General features: G+C 38.8%; 1 protein-coding gene across 3 annotated transcripts in view; it reads right to left on the minus strand.

Moving 5' to 3' along the window:
* The window catches only part of ZFPM2 (zinc finger protein, FOG family member 2), a 322,358-nt gene that overhangs the window by 91,269 nt on the left and 206,161 nt on the right, over window positions 1–24,928 (minus strand). For all 3 annotated transcript variants that reach the window (XM_064442248.1, XM_064442247.1, XM_064442246.1), the window contains one exon: window positions 17,084–17,195. In XM_064442248.1, coding sequence (XP_064298318.1) covers window positions 17,084–17,195 — 112 coding nt within the window. The remainder of the gene's footprint in view (window positions 1–17,083; window positions 17,196–24,928) is intronic.

Consider the following 24,928-nt stretch of genomic DNA (forward strand, 5'->3'; position numbering starts at 1 on the left):
GCTGCAAAAATAAAAATGCTGTGATGTCTCCTTGTAAGTGTAGCCTAAGGAAAAAAATGTTTCTGGACAGCAGCAGCAAGGTAAAAACACCTATTTTCTTCGGCCCCTTCACTTAGTTGATGGCTGAACTTCAAAGCCTACTTTTGGACTATTTAAAATGCTAATATGATTAATAACAAGGAATTACTTTTTTACACCAAACTACACAAGGAAATTAAATTAAAAAAACTCCTATGCTAATGCACTGCAAAGGTTGCAGTTACAAATCACAGATCTGTTCATGGATATTTCATGAGCAGAAAAAAGGCTAAATTTGTCAGATAAATTATTCATTGTGAATTATTTGCTCAGCTCTACACTTTGCATGAGTACTGTATTTATAAATTTAACAGGGATTCTGGTGGTACCTTGGAAAGAAGCACAGTGCAAATTCTGCATATTCCTCTGCAATTTCCAATTTGTCTCACCGTATGTGTTCTGCGGGTGAAATTCAACCCTCCCACACAATAGCTGGTTACTGAGGCTTTCCACGCTGCTTTGAAACCCACCCACCCCCCCCACGCTCTCCTCCCAAAAGCAGGCCGGACTAGCAGCCTCAGGAGCCTTCCCTCCCCTAGGGCGGGGGTGAAAGCCACCTGATCTGGGCAAAGAAGGGGGTACCAGCAAATTTTTAAAAAGGCGTGAGGCTAATCTTGCTGTTGGGGGTCGTTTGCGGCACCGGAGGGCAGCTGGCTACGCCAGGCGGCGGAGCGGGACAGAGGTGTGCGAAGTCGGCCTGGCTGGCTGCTGTCCTCGCCCCACAGCCTCCCCAAAAGGTGTGTGAACACTTTGCTTGGCGGAAAAGCACCCCCCGACTACTGCTTGTTTAAGCTCATGACAACCTTGCTCTTCAGCATATTTTACCAAAAAAGACATGTTAAGTCCTGTTGATTCTGATGAAGCAAAATGAGAGATTTGATGTTAAGATGGCAGAGGAAACCTGAAAATCATGACCGCACAACATAGTGTCTCCGCCAGCAAATGACTCCAGAGAGGGGAGAAAAATCCCTCCAAACAAATATGCCAACATGAGCATTAAATGACAAAATGAACCAAAACCCAAACTGTTTCTGTCACACACCAGGTCAAATCTCTTAAATATCTTAAAACAAGTGGAACACCATCGGTATTGCTTTACAGGTGAAAATTTAAAAATGTATAACACCTAATTGTACATGACCGGCATGAGCAGAATTTTTAATGAAGGGCAGATAGTGCTTTTAGGGCTAGCTAAACATTTTCTGCTTTGGCAGGGATGCAGAGCCAAAGCAGGGAGATGATTTGGCAGTATATTGACTGCACACTTTCATCCTCTCCACTGCTTAAGTTCTAGCAGAAGTAACTTGAACAGGACTAAAGTTTAATACACTAAGGCTTACACAGAAGGTATTATTTTCTCTTTGACAGGGTCCAGTGCTATTTTTACGCTGTTTGATAGAGAGCCGCTGTTAGGCCTCGGGGAAGGAATAGCGATTCTTTAAGTAGGGCTTGCCTAACAGCAGCTTCCTCCCTCCTGCCACTTCAGCCACCTTCTCCGATATAGGAAACGCCTGTCTCTCCTTTTTCTTTAAAAAATACATGTCGTTAACTATCTCTTCGGTATTCTGCCTGACAAACCCCAGCTTGTTTGTGCAGGACACCTAACTCCGACACCAGCCGCTCTGTTTGTTAGTCCCTTCCTCCCCACTCCAGCGCCCAGCCTCCCTGCCTCCTCAATCACATGTGTTGTTTCTCATTTAAATGAACAGTTGGATTCTTTTATTTCTTACAAGTGCTGGATTCGCCTTATCGCCCTCATTCCTTTGGGGGTTGCCAATTGGTTTTATCCACGGATGTATCATTTCTCATGCTTCCCTTTTTTCTTACAAAGAGAAAGAACCACTTCGTCAACAAGCCTCTCTGGAGTGGAAGATTAAAAACCTAGACATCACCTACCTTGCAGCGCTACTCCCAACTGGGTTGTGTAAAACTCAATTAAACTTGTCCCCATTGAATACTGCATTACAGTACATTAAACAGAAAATTCTTCAAGCGTGATGACAAAGCTTGAAACCTTGCCTCAAAGCTGTTCCTTGTAGCTTTCTTTAACATTTCAGTCTTTATGGTGCAAGTCTCCCGTTGACACAACTTTAGTCCAGCTATGAAAAATCACAGAGCCCCACAGGGATTAAAAGAGAAAGAGGAGGAGGAAAAAAATAGGAAAAAAATAAAAAGAAAACCCTGTCAAAGCCAGTCTTGGCACTTTCCTTAGTGCATCTATTGAAACTATATCACCAGCAGACTAGAACCTGAGAAGTAATAGAGAGACCTATGCACCATCTGACAATTTAGAATAACACTATGTTCGCTGTGTTTGGTTGCCTTTATGCATTTTCTTTTCTCCAAGAGAAACAGCTATTCACAATCTCCCCTGGTTAAAAAATTTACATAATGCCTTAAGATTGGACCAAAATATGAATTAAGAAAGGGTACAACTCTGAAAAAAAAAAAAAAAAAAAGTCAAGCCAAGAATTACAACCTCCTCCCAAATCCAAATGTCAGTGCTTTCCGAGGAAGTATGCATTAAGGTCCAAATACAGAGCTGTACCTCATTGTGATGTAAATGAAATACCAAACACCTTCTGCTAATATTTCAAGTATTAGTTTCTTCTCTTTATGAAACAATGATGACAAGTCTACATCAAATTTGTTTCTACCTGAGTTCACACTACCTCTCCAACTAACAACTGGAAAGATTTCGAATTCTAAGCAACTCAGAGTGAGTTGTCGATGGAATAATAAAGTATTTTACACTAAAATCTCTCACAGGAAGAGTTATGTATACTGAAAAATAAAAAAAAGAGGGCATAAAATATATTCAGAAAAATTCCCACTTTTATTACATAAACCTAATGAGATATAGCTCATTAGCGTTACATGTCAGCACCTCCAACTCCAAGTATGTACAAGAGTTATCAAAAGCCTGGCTGACTGAGTAGTAACATTTCAACAATCCATCAGTATACTTCCAAATAATCCTTTATTCTCTTCTCTCTTTATAGTGATAGCTGTAAAGAGACATGCTGAGCATCCAAATCTTTCCTAAATAATATGGCTTGAAATGTTTACTTCTTACCTCCTGCCTTAAAAGGATGCATACTGTTGCTGTACGTTACAAAGCATTTTAAAAACACTTCCACTCAAGAAAAAAATTCCGTCATTTCAGCCACGAATGCTGTAACTCTTGCATTCACTGTTTGGGCTGCTCAGACATGAAGAGTACTATAGCATACTTTCTTTTTCTTGTGTACTATTATTTTAGTTTATACAAAATATTCTGAGTAGATAATACAGAAAGATTTTGAAGATGCAATATGCATGCTATTGCTCTGCAAAGCTTATTTATTAGTCCAGCTATGTGTAGTTAAGTGCTAGATTATCACACATAGACCACTATGTAAGCTCTGAAAAGGAGAGAATGATGCATCCCATTTTCAAAAGGGAGCAAAGGCGAATGTAATTAAGCAACCCACATATTATCAAAACGCTGGGACTCAATTACTTCTGGCAGTTCCTTTTCATCTCCTGAACTCTATGTGAAGTCCTGCGTGGCTTCTCTCTGGTGTTTTAATTTGCCAAAGAGCCCTGCTGGTAAAGCAATATTTAGGATCTATGATGAAGGGATGATAGCAGACTTGTAAGTCCCTGTTGATGATTTACTCTGTCTGGTGACAATTTTTTCCATCCCTGGAGGGCAGAGTTCAGTATCTTTAGGTACTTACAATTATGATATGGTATGCATGCTAGAATGGACTACTCAGAGACTTGGTTCATCCTTTTTTGGACATTTCCTCTGTGCACCTGAATTTCTGCAGAGCAGGAAAACCAGGAAAGAAATGAGAACAACAAATGAGGAAAATTATGGGATGACTCTGTTCCACCACATCAGTTTTGTACTGGTAGATGCCAATGAAGATAACTGACTGTGATGCAGAAAAAGACAATGCACCAACCAAATGCTATATACTGAAAATATTTGAAATGCCTCAAAGCATTAACAGCTGTGTTAAAGATATAGTCTAAGTGGTTCAGTGCTATGGGACAAAGTTTTCCATTGAAACAACAGTTATGTCAAGATAAAGCAAAATAATATAGTAACACTACAAGAATAGTTATTTTAAAACTCTAAGTCGTCTCTAACAATATAAAGCAAAGCAAGACTGTTTCCTAAGTAAAACTGAATTGTTTTTCCTCAGAGTAGTTTTTTTCTTCTTTTTGTGTCTCCATTTATAGTATTATTCTCAAAACTCTTCAGCTTAACAAATATTAACCCGTTTTTATCAGAGGTGGCATTTGAAAATAAAAAATTGGAAAAGGAACAATTTTTTATCATGCTCAGCTAGGCATATGCACCTACAAGCTAATTTTGGGGTCTGGAGCTAATGAATTAATTGCAGTATGAATCACAGGCAACCTTTTACTGGGATCAGACAAGTTGTTACTATGTAGAAGTGACACAGTTTGATAAATCAGGTGTTTGATTCGTGGCACACAGCTAAAATCTGATCGGACCATTTCCAAAACACAGAATTAGATTCACATTTACTGTTAAGGACTGCAGGCTGTTTCTTTTTCCCCAGTAGCCAGTGCTATTAGTAATAGTGGCTGGAGTCTGCCAATTGCAAATGCAAATTGACTCAACTTTTCTCAACAAAGAAAGAAGGTAAAGAAACTAACTAAAAACAAAGAATGCTGCCAGATATTAATGGTAGACAGTCAGGCTAATGTGCTCAAAGGAAACCTCAGCTAATCAGCTCTTATTGATTCTTCTATAACACTAATGTCCCAGAGACAACACAAGGGATGTCATACAGCCATACAAGACTGACACAAAAAAATAGCAGTCCCAAACTTATGAATTTCCTTCAATACATCAGCTTAAGGACGAACTCTTAGATAGCCTGTGTACTGGTTTAACAGCTGAAAAGAACCCCATATCAAGAAAATGCTCTTGTTAAGGAAAGTACTTCTCAATAGGTGCCCTTGGAAATTTCTCTGACTCAGGAACTGAATTCTCTCAGTACAATTAGGCCTTTGAGTATTCAACTGTTCACGCTTAGAGTTTGCAATAATTAGTAATACACAACAAAAATCCAAGTGCTAACACTAGGATCACTTTGCTGTTTTTAAAAAGAAGGTCATATATCAGTTCATCACTTTTTTGCAATCTTCTAGCTGAATATATTAAAGGGCTTTTTTAGCTGTAATTGATCTGAAATTAATTTTTTCTGCTTAGTGTCACTTAGGAGCATTTTTATAAAGGAGAGGAATATTGTTTTGGAAAGAACAAATTTTATGATGCTGTGGATCAGTTCTTAAATATGTCAAAAAAATCCAAGTTGTTCAATGTCCAAAGTTAATCCATTCGTTATGTTATGTCCTAGATCATAAAATTAACATCAAACCAAAGAAACAGAATGCAGAATGTTGTTACTTTTACATACATTTCTATAGGACAAAATGAAGAGAAAATAAATAACGAATTATAGGAAGTGTATCAGGAAAACAGAGCAGAACCACACTTATATAAAGCTGATGATCGTATCGTGGCAAGCCAGAAAATTGTCATGTTTCATGCGTTATGGTGCAGTGGATGTAACTGAGAAATAGCTTGTGAGTACAAATCCAGCATTCTCTCTTTGACTTACTGCAAAGCTTATGACATTTAAGGATTTACATAGAAAGTACATGGAAAGAGAAAGAACTGTATTTAATGAGTTGATCTCAGCAGATCTTCTGGGAGAGTGCAAAGGGCCAAAAGTGGCTTCCATGAAAGCAACAAAAATGGTTCATTCTTTAAACCATTATTAAAATTTCAACTTTTTCCCTAACTTAGCTAGTTAAACTCAAATAAAATAGATAATACTTTGCATCACAAAACAAGCTTTCTTAGTCAACTGCTTCTGGACCACTGGTCCACGGAAGACTCTCAGGACGGGTTTCTGAACGTATAGCCAATGCTTGTTTAGCCCTAATTAATTCCTACTTTAGGAGGGAAGGGAAGATAAAAGTCTTGAAGTCATACTTCAGGCTACACTTTCCACCGAAACAAGCCACTGAAAAATATCATTGTTTGTGATTTTATACTTCATTTGCTCCAATGATAAATATAATTTAATTGAACCTTAATCATAAAACTGGCTTAGCCTTAGCAATCTGTCAGTCTTATTTTAAATTTTCATTTAATTGTAACTTGCAAAAGGCATTTAAACCTCACATAATTTAAATCCATTAAAATGCACGTGCAGACACCATAAAAGTGAGCCTGTACACATTTAAAAGAACGGCTTATTAATAGAAGTTGCACAGTGATCACTTCACGCCATTTCTCTAATTTGCTACTGTAAAACAGTTCCTTTTCATCTCATGCTTTAAGTTCAGTCGCCCATCTTATAATATCAACAAACACTTTGGCTGTCCCAAGACAGGGTTGTCTCCCCTGTCTCAGATGCTTCCATTCCTACGTACCTGAACATTAGTTTCAGCTAACACACCAACCACAATACTTCGTCTTAGGTTCTGAGTTGAAGGTTAGGGCATATCAGTCAATTCCCATCAACCCACTGATCCTTGGTTTTCTCAAAAATGTCTTTCATTTGTTCAGATCTTGAATAATTTGTGCACTGTCCTTACTGTTCAATACACTTCTACCACTTTATTTTTATATATCCAATTGAAAAAGCAAATTTTCAATTTGTGCATGTTTCTACATCACCGCTGTTACAAAGAAGAATTCTCCATTCACCAAAATAATGTTGTAGAGCCCAGTATGTATTATCTGACTGTGCACTTGTATTTTTTATATAAGAAGTTACAATGTTACTAAATCCATCTGATTAAGTCTGAATACACCTCTCTCCTAGTGTTTCCAATACAATCTAACTTTTTCAATATTTTCACATTTCTTTGCGCTCCCTAAAATGTATATTTTTCCCTGTGTCATCTTCTACTTTCACCACTTTACTGCAAAACTAGCATTCTTCTCCAATTTATAAAGCTAATGCTACCACTTTTCTCAAACCTTAACAATGTTAGCTAGGACTTATTCTATCTTCTAAACTCGTTTTCAAGTGATATTTCCTCTCGATGTTTATTAACCTGTGAAAGTATAACTGTTCAGAATAGCTGGAGTTGCTTATGCAGAAGTATATATTGCGGGCAGGAAGAGATTTCAGAACCTTCTGAGGCTTGAATAAATCACTAACTGAGGCCTGAGCTGTTTGGTTTTTTTTAATAAATACATATATATGCACATATGCATGCGTATATGCCTGTATACTACTATATTATCATGGGAAATTATCTTACAGGCAGTTTTTGCTCCAGCAACAACCCTTGGTGCTGCATGCCACTGACCGATTCGGTCATGTGCATCACTCTCAGTTACAGAACATCTCTACTAAATCTGCTTCAACATCGTAGCTAGCTTCAAATATCACAATTCAGGCACACTCTAGCATAGATGTCTGTTTGTCAGCGTCACATTGCCCCAACATGCCCTGACACAATGAAACTGAAACAAGAAAGAAAAGAAAAAATCAAATCTGAAACAGCTTTTTTACTTTTTTCTCTTCTTTTTGTAACACCAAAAGAAATTACATTTTAAGGAAGCTGCTAGGCTCTCTCCTTGTCTTCAGTAACAGGGGTTCATTCCTTAAATATTAAACACACGCCGAAGCAGACTGGAACTTCTCCATACTTTCTTCAGTTCTCTTCAGAGAAGACTACAATGGTGGGAAGGCTGAGTGGTGCCCCAGCACTGGTGAGAAGGGCAGCTGCAGGCAGTGGGAGCATCCTGCCTCATTTGCAAGGGGGGCTGCAACAAGGGACTCCCGCAAGTTGCGCTATGCTGCAGTTCGTTCCCTAACCTCCACCTTCCCTTCTATCCCATTCCACTATACACATTTCATAACCTGATCCAAATAACAGGGTGCAATTGCTATTGCATTAGGAAAAATGGATATGGTCTGCACTGCTGGCCTCAGCGCCACGGTGCCCTGCTGTGAAGTCGTGCTCCTTGTGGCCTCTGTCTGCAGTAGGGAGCAGTGCTGGAATGCCGTGGGAGAAGGAGAGAAATGCGGACATTCATCTTTGGATCAGAGAGTACACAGATTGACCCCCAGGATCAATAGAGAGGTCAGGATTCAGTCACATATGATCTCTGGCTACAGCTCTTAGGTAATTTCTGGAAGGCAATGGAGGGAGATGTACGTATGGGTACGACTGAGGGTTACATCTTGATCCCAATTCTGTTTAAGGAAACCTAGATGCCAGAAGAGCTTTTTCAATTGCCTTCACCTCTGAATCCATTTTCCTGAGCATAAAACAAATCTCAGTGTCCTTGCTATTGCAACAGGACCTATCCATTTCTTTTAACATACACATTGCTTTTATACGTCTCCAATGTCAAGAAGTCTCTTTAAGCTCCTAAATTAACAATGAGAACAAAAATTAGATTGCTTTTAAAAGTAACACAGATTCTAAGTATCATCAATAAATAAATTAGGCAGGGTCCAAAATACGGCTGGGCATTTGAGAAGAGAGAACTGCTGGCTGTGCCATTGCCTGTGCAAGCAAGCACAGCAATCACCTGCTGGAGCCTCCAGAGTGACAAGAATATGAGCTTAGGGACCTAATAATGAATCACTGGCTTGCAGGTCAATTAAGTGGTCAAGAGACACTTGAATTCCACCCGTTGTGCCATAATAACAGCTTTGTTTGTAAGCAGCTAGAGACAAAACGCACTGAGCATTCCAGGTGGTCCAGCTCTACAGCCCACATGGACATCATGGCTGCATGCCACACAGGTTTTCCTGGGAGCTTGGCACGTTGAATGCTATGAAAGTGTCTTCCCTGAATTATTACCATCAGGCTTAATCCATTTAGAGGTAAGGGGCACAGAAATCTCACACCACACTCAGTTATACACAGAACCACCTCCACTGGGGAAAGAATAAATTTCTGTATTTTTTTTAGCTTTGGCTTTTATATGGCACACCATTAGTTTGTCTTGTATCACAAATACAATGTCGGTGTATTTGACAGGAGTCACTATAAAACAGGCTGGAGATTAATCCAGCCTTGTTTCTTTCCATAGAGATGTTTTATACTCAGTACCAATGGAGCTGCCTGAAAAGAATGACCAATGTTTGATTTTAGGCTTCTAGGTCATGGTTTCACCTTGACAACAGCTCTTTCATCTCAAGCAGTAACATTTGCCAGGATCCCTAAGGTGTTTTCATTTTTGTCAAGAAGTGTAGGAAAAAAAAAACAGTATGAAAAAAATGATAAATCTTAATTCACAAGCTGCAGGACTATCTCTGTGTCTCCAGCACAAAACTTCAAATCCAATCCAGGACCTGGATGTGTATTAGAAGGCTGCAGATTTAAACCTTGTCCACCATGATCAAACTGGATTTATGGAGCATCATAACTCTCCAGACACCATCCAGCAGCTTATTAATTTAATAGACTCCTGTCCATTCCATGATGTTCCTGCCCTGACAGTCTCTCAAGATAAGGGGAAAGCCTTTTGACAGGACAGAGTGCATATATATTTTCTTGTGTTTTCTTGTGGATGGGGCTGTCGACAACTTGAAATGTGTGGCTCAGCAAATTTGGGGGCTGCTTTTCTTCCCTTTTGCTTTGCAGGGAAGATGACAGAGGTAACGCTACCATGAGCCACAGGGGTCACAAGGTTTACTGCAGTCCTCAATATTTATTTAGCATAATGGATTGAAAAAAAAAAAAAAAGAAAAAGAAAATAAAACACATTTAGCATCTATGTCATATCCTGAAAATAGTGACAACGTTTTTTCTTAAAATGATTTCTAAATGTCTGATTCTACTGAGTTGACTTAGAAAAATGAGGGACAAATACATATCTTGAAAAAAAAATCTTTGCATGATGTTTGCATTTATTTTTGACAGTGGTCTGAGTGGCTGAAGCAATATTTCTTTTCACATGGTCCCAGTGTGAAGTACAGACTGGGCTTCTTTTCCATCCTGAACATGTTCTCATAACTGAGTGTTAGACTCAGTTTACAGCATTTTATAGCTTCAGTCCAAAGTATATAATTCTGTGCAAATCATGTCAGTATTCTGCCTCTCTCCTTGCCTCCTCAAATGAAAAAGAATTCCAATTTCAAACTATGAAATAAACCACACAATAAGTGACAAAAAGAACACAAGGAAAAAACCCAAACCAACGTACATATGAGAACAACCTAAAAATATCACTTGGCTGCTATGGAAAAGAAATGCACTAATAATGAACCAAAGCATTTTCATATTGAAAGTGGAAATACAGCTGTACCCCTGCATCTCTTGTCATCTTCCCTTTATCATCTACATGCTTAGAATTTAGAGGGCATGTAATAATTCACTGTATGCTATTATATGCAGAGTATACTAATTCCATAAAGGTGCATAAAATAACCTTTTTCTTATAGATAATTAAGACCATATACAAGGCCATGACCTCTAAACTCCCTAAAGCAGGTAATCCCCCATTGGATCTATTTGCATAGGTAAAAAATAAAAAAGTAAAAAAGTACAATCCTACTTTTTGAGTTCTTTGAAGCTGAATTGTGTCTGAATGAAGACCACAACACTGTGTCCGCCATCAGCAAGCAATAAAAATCACTAGTCATGGGGACAAAATATTTTCTCTCCTTCTGTGGCCAGGGAGGAAAGTAGCAAAACTGATTGGCAATAGTTTCATTTGCAACAGTGTCATTAGGCATCCTCTCTTCCCAGCACCCCTGCAAAACCAAGGGTGAATGGTGCCGTCTACCTGCCCCCCAATCATGTCTTTATGTCTGTATCCATGAAACTTTCTTCAAATGACTGCAAAGGTATATTGCCCTTGTAGAGATATTATTTTATGTAAGCATTATACACACAATCATACTTCTCCTGAGAAATATTTTAAAATTTTTCAGTGTTGTGGAAAAAGAAATGTAAACCCATTTTTGCCACAGACCTTTGATATTAGGATAAGCATCACATGCATTTTGTTAAAAACTCAGATTTTTTTGTCAGTGGATATAAAGAAAGAACAAAAACCTGCAGCACCACCAAAGGCTTCAGCACATTGTTTAGCTAACGGAGGCATCCAGAGGGACAGCGGATACTGCAGTTTGCTGACTGTCCACACGGAACAGACTAAGTAAATTCACTCAATTTGCTTTTAATAGTATGTGGAAAGAAGTCCCTTGCAATCTAAAATATATGCCCCAAGTTAACCTTTGGCCTATTAAACAACTTGTTCTCTGACCCAAAACAAAATATACTCGTATTCTAATGCAGCAGTGTTTAAACTCCTTATGATGGTTGACCTGTGTCTCATTAGGGTCTCTGATGTTATGTGGCTGTGGTGCAATGTACCATTACATTGCCTGAAGTTGCAGGGAAAAAAAAGGCATTTGCTAGCTGAAAGCTCATTTGCTGGGGAAAACATGGTATCAAGGATCTCACAGAACAATTAAGAAAAGTAATCCTCTGTCACTAAAGAAAAAAGCACCCCTCTGTCCCGACAACTGACATTTCCTAGATGTTAAAGAATAGACTGTTTAAATCAGCAAAATTAACTAAAAATTGCCATCAATTCTTACTCGTAATTTCATGTAACCTCTTGTGTCTTCAATGCATGACACATACATCACCTAAATAACTCATCCCAGTACCAGTGAAGTAAGTAAACAATTATACATTTACTGCCTCATTTTAAATCAATCACTGGGCAGCGCAACCAGGGGTGGCATTGCTTCCAGGCCCGACTTCTGCTCTGCCCTCTCCTGTGTGCTGCCTCTCCTCGAGTTTCTATTTATAAATTAGCTACATGACACAGTTTCAGTGTGGGCAGCTGTCATTTTAACTAATCTCATCCTGTAAATCCACCCTAGCAGGCTTGTTCTCTATTGTGATTGGAGAATAGACTTTTTTGGGCAGCTTTCAAAAGCAGCATCTGTTTGAGCAAGCACCCATCCCTTAGCTGTGCGGAGAAGCACTCCCCTGAATCTGCCCCCCTTCTTTCCCCGGTTTTGTGTTCACCAAAAGAAAATGACAATTCTCGGATCTTACCCTTAGGCAACATCCTCCCTAGCCAGGATTTTGTTATAATTGCTCAGTGGGCACTGACTGCGATTTCACTTGCGGAGGGATGGAGGCTTTTTATGGCATTGATATCATGTGTCCGTACCACTGGGACAATTAACAGGACCATCCTGTGGAATTACTTACTAAGATGTCATGCGGTGCCTGTGGAACCGCGCTGGGGCGAGGATGGGTTTTTTCTCCTCTCGCACCCTCTCAGAAATAACGAAGGGCATAAACTACTCAGTGAGGCCAGGCAGAGGAGGAAATAGCATCAGTAAATCACTAATGGAAATGCAAAACCAAACACTGCCTCACGCGAAATGAGATGACAGGCAGCTCCAGAAGCGTGTGAGCTGCTGCGGAGGCCGGCTCCGTTTTGGCATCCGACCCTGACCCTGTCCTGCCGCCCCGTCCCCCAGCACCTGGCCCTCTCCCTCCAAGCCGTAGCCTGAAACACAGCCATTTTCTGATTTGGGGTTTGCAGCAGAAGACGTGCGCCCCGCAGCTGCCACCTGTCCAGGCAGCGTGCTCGGTGGCACGCAACGCAACCCAACCGGCCCAGACACACGTTAAACATGTTGGTTTTCCTGCACAGAGTTATCCTGTGGTGCTCTGCAATCAATTACTGTTATACCACCATCATTAATAATTTTCTTAATGAAAATGATTCTGTTGATCTCCGTTGTATTTTAATTATCAGAGTTAAGCATAATTACACTGCAGCTCTGAGCTGGCATGTAGACTCCTTTAGGGCGCAATTTTGTTTTAACACACTGATAATGTAATTTTACATTGTGTCAGTTGTTTAGTTATTATCCAGTCGTACAATTCCGCTGTATTCCTGATAACAGATAATAACCTTAGCACCTCCTATATCCTGAAGTCATTTAAAAAGCAATATTGGAATTTCACAACTAGCTAACTTAATCGCCTTATGATTTTATAATTCCCACAGCTAAATATTTGTACAGACACCCTGTTTTAACAATGCCACTAAACATACGGTATCCATACATTTCACATAAATGGCTTAAATAATATCTAGAAAAATGTCTGTTACATGAACATGGTTTTCAGTCTGTGCAACTGTCTTTTCTACACCTATTCTATTTTACTTAACCGCAATTAAATTTTAAAAACCCTTACAGTCCCAGTGGAAGACTTGCAGTTAATACTCCAGCCCCTTCCTAGGTTGTGGGGAGGCTCCTACCTCCGGTCTTAGAGATTTACCAGGTCTGCCCCACAACTCTGTTACGCACGAATGCTTCTCAAGTACACTATGTTGCGATGAACATACAGTTCATGCATTAAGACTTCACACCAATTTATCTTGCTTGAATTACTGAAACTCTGTAGCTGTTTTTTGGAAAGAACATATTTATTACTAGATAAAGTACAATTCCTAATATCTGTCCCTAAAATTTCAGTTACTGTTTCTAGGACATCTCTTTAATTTTGGAAGAGGCTATTTTTGAAACATGAGAGAAGTTCGACATAAATATTAAAACAAAAAGAGCATGTATTTTAAATGTAATTACAGTTGTAAAAGTTTCCTTTCAAAAAACCAGAATGGGATAATGGCACATGCCATGAGTAGCCAGCTTGTATCAGAGCTTATAAAAAGGAATACTAATGGACTGCTTGTCTCTTTTCTAATTTGTCCTAATATTGGGGAAATGTAGTAATAAAAAATACAGATAGAAAAAAGTGATCCTGGGACTAAATAGAATTAATTTCAAATACTGAATAATTATTTCATAGCTCTTCACTCTGAATGTACTCTGATGTACAATTTTAAATAACTGGTTTCTTAATCTAAAAATGTATATAGATGAATTGTGATTCCACTGTAATAACTTAGCAATATAATTGCATATATTTACATCATATATACACACACATATGTGTGCAGACACACACTTTTTGTGTTTGCTTGCCCAGGGAAGATATTTTATGGAGAGTTTTGAAGGCAAACAGGGAGTGAGCTATACAGCTCAGATTCATTTTCAATAGGAGCTACATGTCAGACTCCTCTCCCTGTGATTCTTGTGTGGGAATACATGGGCGACTGTGGTGCCCATAGCTTCTAGTGAACGGGAAGTCAGGCTGTCATTCCTATGCTCTCCTGAAAGATCTGCGGGAAATTCTGCTCTCAAAGATATCACTGTAATAAGGTAAAAGGAAATATGGCATGTGCTTCTGAGTCAGCAATTGATCGACCAGTACCATGTATTGCTAGCCAATTCTCAAACTTATTTTCCTCTTAGAAATGTGCCAATTTACTCCACTCATCTCATCTTGGGTATAGTAAGGAAAAGAGCTCCCAGGTGACCAAATCTGCTACATGTACAATTCCACACATTTGTTCAGCTAATTGCTTTCAGAAATAACAATGTATTGCTAAGCAAACTAACAAAATTATACACATGCAACTACAACATAACATCGAATTACAACTACATGCCAGCTGACACCGTTTCATTAGAAATAATGGCACTCCAGGAGACAGAAAGCTAACACAAATCAAGGCAATGTAATCTGGAGTGATGAGATACAAATTGAAGGAAGAAACATTATTCTATTTATTTATTTTACCATCTTCTATTTGACATTGTTTTGTGATCCAAGCCAATTAATCTTTCCAGTACAAAAATCCCAGCAGAGCTCAAGGCAAGTGTAGGTGCTTACTGAACGACAGAGCAGCCAACTTGAAGTGCAAAGAGATTAACAAAATGGAGTGAAGGTAAAGCATATCTACAACCTATTTCCTGTACTGGTTTAGTGAGGTGGCAGGTTTTTAACATGTGTTTATAAATTAGGGCTCAAATTTATCCTCAATTTTCATTCTAATATATATCTGTGGTGCAGATACCAGAATTCACTTTGAGCACTGTATGACTGTCTCACAATACCTTGTTAAGCAAGTAGTAAAATAACCAGCATCATCAGTGAAACAAAATCCAGCACATTTGAATGATGAGAGTAAGGTTTTAGGCTACTCAGACTGCACCAAACTGAAGAAAGCTTCTAGCATTTGAAAAAAAACCCCTGTATTTCAATAGATTCAATCAGACAGATAGCACTGAAACCATCTAATGAATTAGTTAATGTCTGTAAAGTACTTTGAAGATGAAAAGTCTTACTGGTATATATGTGCTAAGTATTATTATAATTACAGAAAAGAATGTAATACTTGGTAAGACATCATCCCGTGGGAATTTGCAGAACTATATTTTGGAGTTAAAGTAATTTCCCATTACATTGAAAAGCTGTTGCAGAAAAGTTTGCCTCTGAGTATTCACTACTATGACTAGCAAACTGCAGCTCTGAATTCACAAGAAAAACTCCACTATGTTACTCAGAGCACTTTGCAACTTATTTCACTTGGGCGGCAATCAGCAAGCTGCAAAGGGTGGGCAGCTCGACCCTTTTTAGATCTGAGCCCAGTTCTCTAATACTGCAGGTGTTTCAGGTTGCAGAATGAATATGTTGGCATTCTGTAATTATAATAGAAAGAATTTGTAAGACCCTGGTGTGCAACTCATTTTTAACATGCAAATTCCCTGTTTTCAGCGTTTCAGCTTTCAAAGGTTTGTGGCAGTTTAAAAGAAATCCTCTTATAAGTGTATAAATTGCAATGATTATAGGGACAAGTTGTAATTGTTTCTAGTAAGTTTTTAGGAGTCTTTGATGTTATGATTAGTGTTTTGTATGTTAATATATTGATACGGGTGCTTATTTGCCTGGATGCTTGTATGCTGAAATGGTCACTAGGTTGCCTCAGCAAACAAATCTTTGATCTCAGTAGGTCTGTTTGGTTAGAAATAAAACCTAAAAGAAATTAAACAAGAACAGTGCATGTTCTGAAGTATTTGCAAAGTGCTGAGATTGGTGATTGAAATACAAGGGAGGAAAGTCATAGTTTTGCAACCTGATCTTCAGGGGGAATGTCAAAACCAGCTACACTAAATAAGTTGTTCTTATTCCATGTATTCAAGTGGTTTGTTTGGGGTTTTGTGGTTTTTTGGTTTGGTTTTTTTTCTTTCTTTTTAACATATTGTAATGATACATAACAACACTTACAAAGCTTTCACAGGTCACTGTGACCAAACAGTGTGGTGCATAGTCCATTGCACTATGGACTGAACTCATGGCTCTTTGGGTTGGTTCAAGATGCAAGACAAAAGCCTTTGCATCTTGAATCAAAGTAGCTGTTAGATGCAGTAGGTTAGACAAAGCATGTTTGGGGATGTTCTTGTAAGAACTCACACTGACTTCAGCAAATCTGACAATTCACATAGAACAGAAACGATATGCATTGCTACTAGCCACTACATTCCAGTGAGGCATCATCACTTCACGCCACTACACAGAGACTGGGATGTCAGAGGAGACAACCCTGAAATCCAGTTCCAGTTATCTTCTGTTACCGAGCTGACATGTAGTCTTATCACAGTCCAATCAAGTTTGAGTTCTTCGTATAAAACCAGATTTCAGTTAGTAGTCTACAAGGTAATGTAACATGGAGAAATGCTATCCGCTATGTCCAATAAAATGCCAGAAACATTTGAGCTTCTTAAAGTGTATAGATTTTACTGATGTTTCCCAAGAAGCACTAACTCTCAGAGTGAAATGGATGGTACGTCTTATGCCAGCTGATATCCTTCTGTGTTATAAAGCATTTAGCATACTACAGCCACCACACTGAGTCTTTGTATCATTAAAAGAAAGGAGGGAAAAAAAAATAAAATAAAAGCAAAACCAGAGCAGGGTAAGAAAATGGAAATAAAACCTGTTCCACTTTAAGGGGAAACAAACTACTTCATTTTCCTATTATGCAATGGGTATATTTTTATCTCAGTACCTTGCAGAAGAAAGTAGAGAAAAAAAATCAGCTTGTGTTTACCTTTGCTGTACACAATGCAGTTGTTTTTGTTGTCTTCTACTCCTTGCCAAGTCACATCCAGCAACCACTTGGGGCCAGCAGTCAGTACCATAGGGACTGAAGCCTTTGTCTTCTGTAGGAAGGATGATAACAAACAGATGCCATTTGCTTGCCTTGATTAAAACTTGAATAATAATAGTAATGATCATTTTATTTGCAAACAACAAAATCTCCAAACCCATAAGCCAATGTCTTATTCCCCTGCCTCAGGATTTTTTTTAAGAAGGCACAAGCAGTAAGCTTTAGCTCTTGCATTGATTGAATGGTGAAACTATTACCAAGGATTTTTCCAAATGATATTGGATCAGATCTCCAAGATTAAGCAGATCTCTGGTGTCTAAGAATTATAAAGGGAATGCAGATGACTTTCACAGCGAAGAGCCAAGTGTTTAGAAGTGAACTTTAGAAACATTGTACTTCATTATCAACGGGATCTCGCTATTTCCTGAAACAGACAGGAAAGAATTTAAAGAATTGGTATCCATTTCAAAGATCTGTCCTGGGTAACATTTGTATTATCATAGGAAATTGTTGTGAATGGATAATGGAATTTTTCCCCTTTTGCTAAGTGTTGATGTGTGATTTTACTATGTCTGAAATAATAATAATGCTAATGATTCACTGCACTTTGTCTCCGAAAAGACTATAAAAGGAGTTGTATTAATAAATTCAAAGGCACAAAAGTAAAGCATGACATCTATTGCACCTGAAAGGCATGCAGGCAAGGAGATGCACATTTAGCAAAACCACCTCCTGTGCATATTTCAGGTTCTATATTTAGAGAATTTGGTATTTGAGGAGATAAGGTAGAGGCTTCAAATTTATTAACGCTTTACTCCTTTTACTAATCAAATGGCAAAAACCCCATGGGTAATCCTGAGTTTGTCAGTACGTGACACTGAGATGCCACTTAGACTTCTATCATTCACAGTTTGTTTTCTCTATATCAAGCATAAAACCACAACAGAGAGCACAAAATACAACAGTCACCACATAACTTTTAATTTTATCTTTCTTTTTTTTTTTCTGGGATATAGTTCTAAGACATTCCAACCTTTTCTAAGAAAAATTGATTGTTTTTGTGTTCCACCAGTAATTCTCTAGCTGGCTCCATCTATGTTCTATTGTGATAATCCTGCATGATTAAGAGAGTTGAAATAAGATACAGAAAATCATATATTGATAGGGACATTGCAGATGTGCTGGCCACATTTATTATCTATGACTGTTCTAGAAATGTAGTGAGTTACCATGGAACATACTATATTCCCAAAATATACATGAAGTTATTTATTGAAAATAATATATTATTTAAAATATTTTATTTCTATAAGATTAAATTAATAATCTTATACAATATATATTTAATACAAATTATGATATATCAATATTTTAATAAAGATTATAGAATAAGATGTACTGAATGACACAGGCCTTCAAATTTTCAGTTTGGTTTTTTTGATCTGTTTATTCTCAAATATTGCTTTATGAAATATAGTATTTATTGCTTAATTTGCATTGTATATTTCACATTTTTCATACAAATGTTTATGCATAAGTCACACTTCTATATGTACTCCAGATTATTCACCTTCCAGAATTGTTGCAAAAAATAGATATAAATGAAGAATTAAATTAGTAAAAAGGAATGTAACAACTAGTGACAACAATCCTACCTAGCATAAAGATACTGCAGCCAGACACATGCAATGTCTCAATTACTAATACTGCTTTTTGTACAGGAAGTTGCAGAAAGTGTGTTTGCTTATATGAAGTATTACAGGAGTCAACCCAACTGCATGCATATGACATCTGAATTTAAATTCTGATTTCTAATTGGCCAGCAAACAAGACATTTTTTTTTAATTTCGTTAAGTTCATATATAAATTATCAAGAAATCAGATATTATCAACCATGAAATCAGTGTAAAGTATTTACATATGGACTGCACAGAAAATAATGATGTAAATGAGGCATGAACTGACAAAGATCTGCAAGAGATGAGATGAAAGGTAATCAAAGTATCATCTCTATAGTCTATTATAGAAAAGTCTGGACCTGAGTGTCATTTACACCAAAACAGCACTAAGGCTGCTATGGAAACGAGGAAGAGTAGCTATTCCTCACATAGTTGAGAATCACACCCATATTAAATACAAGCTTTAGCATGAATGTTAGCGACTGTGACTGCACAGCAATAGTGAAGCGGAGGACTAGGAGATGTTCCTACCACATGTTGCATTTCTCCAACTGCCATTTCAGTCAAGACTTTAACATGTTTTTTATGCTTATATGTGCTCTCGGTCTCTGGTAACCCCAAGTACAACCCAAAGACAGTCCAATATTATCCAGGTAGTGGACTTTTCCAAGCACACCATAAATGATTCAGACACCCAAACAAGTCTCTTAAGTTGGAGGCCAAGTTAAAAAACAAAACAAAATTCCATCTTTTAAGTGCAGAAGGGATCATTTATGCAATTTTCACAAGATCTAATTCCTGACATTTCATTGTGTCTCTCCCATCTGTAAGGGTATTATTTGCATTAAGGTGGTATCGAAAAGCCTCAAATAATACCAGGATATTTTTGTGCTGGGCAATAGTTTAATAGCTACATAGACAGGATCAAATAATATATCCTGGGAAAGGATTATACTTAACCACATAGTGCTGAGGAAGAAATGAGATGCAGAGATACCGTTTGACTTTCTCATGGAAATTATTTTCTCCTTTAGTAAGTGGTAGGCTTAGTCCCAGGCCACCGCCCCTGTTTCTTCTAGGCAATGAGAGGAGCCCAGGCTGGTGCCTCATGCCTTCTGAGGTGAAGCAGCAGCAGCAGCGGCAGGCAGACTGTGCACCAGCACTCAGTTCTCTTTGCCATCCCATTTACAGGGCCTTTTTGGAACTTAAAGAACTACATGGAGATCACTAAATTAGCTTCCCGTCTGACAGTAAAACTTGTAATCAGTTCAGCAGCTGTGAGTGGTCTTGAGGCTCTAGAGATAGGCTGGAGGAGGAACAGGGTGTTTCGTCTCACGGCTCTGTTAGCCCAGAAGAGCTGGTGGACACCTCAAAAGAATTTCCCACTCTCCCATAGCTCTGCTCCCAAGCCGCACAGATATGTAAATAAAGTTCTTTTAATATGAAAGCAAAACTTCACAAGGCCCTGGCTGCTTGTAAAGCTTGGCAGCTCCACTAAGGGAGACGGGCAATGGCTTCTCTTTGAAGTACCTCACAGGCATATTGTGTGAGCTGTAAGACGAGTCAGGATCACCGCAGCAGTTCTTGGGGTCTGGCATCCTGTGAGGTTCACATGGTCATAGGAGGTGCTCACCACCTGCAAAGGCTTGCTCTTGTTGTGCCTTATTGCATAGTAAGAATTGAAGCAAGCCTGCTGATTCAGGAAAGGCCATTTCCCTAAAATGGTTAAAATGAAAAGACCCCAGTCCAAGATAACAAGAAGCTATGGTTAAATCAGTCATGCCTTTATCACCTCAAGATTAGACTACTGCAATGCGCTATACCTGAGGCTACATTTTAAATCCATTTGAAAGCTGAAGCTGGTGCAGAATGCGGCAACCCGCCTGTAAAGCAGGATATCGTGCTTTGAGCGCATTACACCAGTGCTTTTTAATCTGCACTAAGTGTCTGTGGGTTTTAAGGCGCTGGTTACAACCTGTGAAGCCTGGGACCTGTCTATCTGAGATACCTAATTGAGACCTGCCAGGTCCTTCACCCCAACCGTACAACTACAGCTGAGATCCACCAAGGAACATGAAAAAGGGCTTTCTTGGCTTGACACAGAAGAAACTCTTGGCAGGGCAAAATGTTCTTCATGACAACTCTACCTTTGGGACACCAACCCGCTTGAAGTAAAGTATGTTCATGCTCTGACTCTCAAGAGTGTGCTATGAAAATTACCCTGTAATTCATAAGATGTATTTGTTGTACTATAACATTTAGTTGGTCATTCCCAAAATGGTGGTGGTGTGGGAGGTGTTAGCTACTTTATGCTATGTTTGTTCACTTGTTTGTTTTTACAGTGCTATTAGGAATACCTCTAGTTTAAGACAGGCACCTTTTTACAAAAAAGCTTCCTTGACACAGTAGCAACAATATTAGAGCTGCTTAAAAATAAGACTTCAAAAGCCAAACAAAATTTGACTTCTCCCTCCAAAGGAACTGCTACAAATTACTCAAAAGCTTACAAAACATCCTGCTTACTGCCTAAGTATAACCATAGGGAACTACTAACACAGGTGTCCTTAAATAGGGCCATACAAGAAGAACGTCACATTTTGGAAACAAGGACACATTAAGGAACCACAATATTGTTCGCTGCTCTATACTAGGTGTGTATTCTACACTATAGTAATTTTTACCTGAAAATGCAATTTCTGCTAATGTCTTCATGCCATAACTAGACAAATCTGACAAGGACAAACAGGGTCAAAACTGTGATCTCTCCGGGAACAATTAGAATCAGCTAATGAGGATGAAAGAGGTCAGGCAGACATTCACTTTTCACTAACCTTTGAAGCAACTGGACAAACAAGGGAGGTAACCCTCAGTAAGTGTTTATATTCAGTCAAGAGGTTAATGGAGATAAAAATAGCCATCACAGCAGGCCAAAAATAGTTTTGCACTCTCGCTAAAAGGAATCAGTGCTGACAAGTAACATTAGACGGGCTCTTCCCTCCAAAGATTTCTAACATATGATGTTTGTGGCCTGGCAGAAACTTGAGGAAACCCCCACACTGAAAGGAAATACAGTATGAGCAAGTCATCTGAAATTATGAAATTCTAATGTCAAATGCCTGATCACTGCTAGCTGTTCCCTAAAAAGCTGTGCCAGGGCAAGAAATAGGTACTGAGCTGATGTCAAGAAAGGTAAGTTGCTGTGACAGACCATCCTGGCATGGTGTTCAAAGAAGTGTTCAATATTATTTAAGGAGATGTACCGTTCATTGACAAATTACTACGTCTTTATCTTGCCTTTTTTTTTTCTTGAACTAGTACAGGGCTCTATAATGTCAAAGCTATTTCCTTAAAGGACTCTTACCAAAACAGGAAAGTTGCTAGAGACAAGATACTCAAAGGCTTTGCTTCTAATTGTATTTTGGTTCCCGCAAACAGATTTTCTTTCTAAATCTTCCAGAAAGTGAGAGTTCCCATAAAGGATACAGAAGATTACCAAAATGTCTTCATGCCCTTGAAGAAAGTTCTCACGCCCAATGGTGCAGTGTTACTTCATACAGCCAATTAAAAACAAGACTGTACTGGGAGGAGAACTGTAAATATACCCAGATGCCTTCAGATATGACTCTGGGATAGTAAAACACCAGTTAATACACCAGTGGAGGCTTCTACTTTGACATTCAATTTAAATTCAATTTGATTGTCACAGGCTTGATGTACCTTCTGACATGCTGAAACTGCAGAATGTCCCTTCTCGAGAGGTTAAGTTCATCTTTGTCAGCCACCATACTCAGTACAGCAAAACTTTGTAAGCTCATCAAATCACTTCAGCTGGGAAGACCTCCTAAGGTATCATCCTGGACCAAGGAATGGCAGAGATTTGCATAGTCTCAAACTATCCCTAATAAATAATATTTGTTCTAAGACGTTTTTGAATAAGAGGAGTGGTAACTCTATCACCTCACACTTACATTGACTGTCTTAATGTATTTCTGCATCATATAACTGATTACAAATTCTAAGACAAGCCTGTCCAAACAGTCCAGTGGACAGTTAAAGACCTTCATTTTGTTGTCGATTTGTGTGCATTCAGCTGGACTGTCTTTCAATTTCTGTAGCTTCCCTGAAATCTTTTATCTTTTTCCAAGGAGGATTCAGTCTTAGAAGAATATTTATCTCAAGGGCTTCTCTGGAAACCCCACCAGTCAAGGCCCGTGGCAGCACTTCACACTGCCACGACTTTCTTTGCTAGACATGCACAGGCAACTCCTCTCCACTGACACAAGATTCGAGATGTCAGGAGGTTTTTGGTGCCATGGTTCCATGCTGATGACAATCATCACCAAACAAAGCAAAGACACGGCAGTCTCCAGCCTATGAACACCTCCTCCAGTACTGTACAATTGCACCAGGATTTCCGTTTTCACAGCCCCCACTACGTTTACCAGTGAGATCTTGAAACTTAAACTAAGTGCAAGAGAAATTTTGCAATCCTTAGTCCTTGTGGTTGAAAAAATATATTTTGAAAACCTGATATAAATGCATTAGATGCAGTCAATTTCACCTAAATCTGCAGAGAGCCTGGGGTAACTGTTTTAGTTACTGCCTTACAACTTTACAGGATCCAGTGTTTCAGAGGAGTGTTGAAGTATCATCCATCAGACACCTGTCTTATGACTAGATGAAGAGAGTAAGAGAACCTATTTATCCGCACAGATGTAACTGGTGTTCTGGCATGCTAACTGGCATAAACAAGATAGACAAATTGATGCTTGTGGTGGGCCATGAAGTAAGTGATGGAGAAAAGAAGGAGGGGTCAGTGTTACTTCCCAGTATCCTGGACAAGGTGGGAGGGGAAAAGTCTTCACGTCTCCTCTGCCCAGGGCTCTGGATTCTCGTTACGTAGCGCTAGTGGTTAACATGGCAGTGCTGCACCTGCGGACTGGCTGGTTGTGAAACAATTTGCATCATTCCTAATCTACAATGCATTACATTTGGCTATTTATTTTGGGATTCCACTTATCTGAAGAGATGTCTCTTGAGGGGCCGGTTGGTTTGGGGTTTTTTTGGTTTGGTTTTTTTTTTTTTTGTGATAGAAGAAGAAAAAGAATTGGTAACATTTGAAGAGGCTGTGGTCAAACCAAAGCCTTCAAATGTTTCAAACACAAAAAAGGGGGGAAAAATAAAATTATAAAAAAGAAATGTACACACAGATGGAATCCCAAAAGACAGCTGGGATTCCCTGCAACTGAGAAACCCTGCTGTTTACCCCAAGAGATCATCACTTGTCAAGTGACAAAACTGAACATACATTTCACCATATATCCACAAACCTAAAGCCGACAAAAGAAAATATTCAAACAAAAAACCCCACCTTAGGTCTGTTAATATTTTCCAACACTTGTCATGACTTCAGTATGATTCCAAAATTTTTATTAATATCAAATATGCCTGCTGATGAATGCCTCTAATGCAAAATAAATATACGCAAAATAAATATACATTGAGATAATTTCATGCTACCTAGCTAGAATGCATTTTTTTTCAAATCTATAAAATAAACATAAATCAAATTTCACTGTTCTTAGGTACAAAATAATGGCTGTCAAAAGCAACTTCAGCTTGTTCTATTTAATCCAGGATACCATTGGAACCCATCTTCAAACTCTTCCCCAGAACTAGGAAGGTTTAAAATAATTAAACCAGATTCTAGAGCACCTGGTTCTAGCTGTGGATCCCAGCAATTCCTTCTGGATGCTTGCCATGTGGTCCTGGAGGAGGTGACAACCAGCTGAGAGGAACAGGAATGGAAAAGCTGGAAACCAGTCCCCTGAACACTCAGTGGACTTCCCCTGGCCACCCTACCTCACGTTGATCGGCTTTCCACTCCTGCCCTTCCCTCCTATAAAGGCTTTTCAGCTGGTTTCACTCCACAGCTGCTCCTCTCCTGCCCTGTCCTCCTACCTTTATCTTTCTTCCATTTTGTAGATACCTGACTAACTATGTCTAGATAACTCCTTCCTTTCCCAAAGAGCATGGAATGGACAGCAGTGTATCTTGCCATCACTCTCTCGACTCGACTTTCTCATTGTAATTCTACTACTCTCTG

The sequence above is a fragment of the Phalacrocorax carbo genome, chromosome 2 (genome assembly GCF_963921805.1).
Source record: "Phalacrocorax carbo chromosome 2, bPhaCar2.1, whole genome shotgun sequence".
NCBI lineage: Eukaryota > Metazoa > Chordata > Aves > Suliformes > Phalacrocoracidae > Phalacrocorax > Phalacrocorax carbo.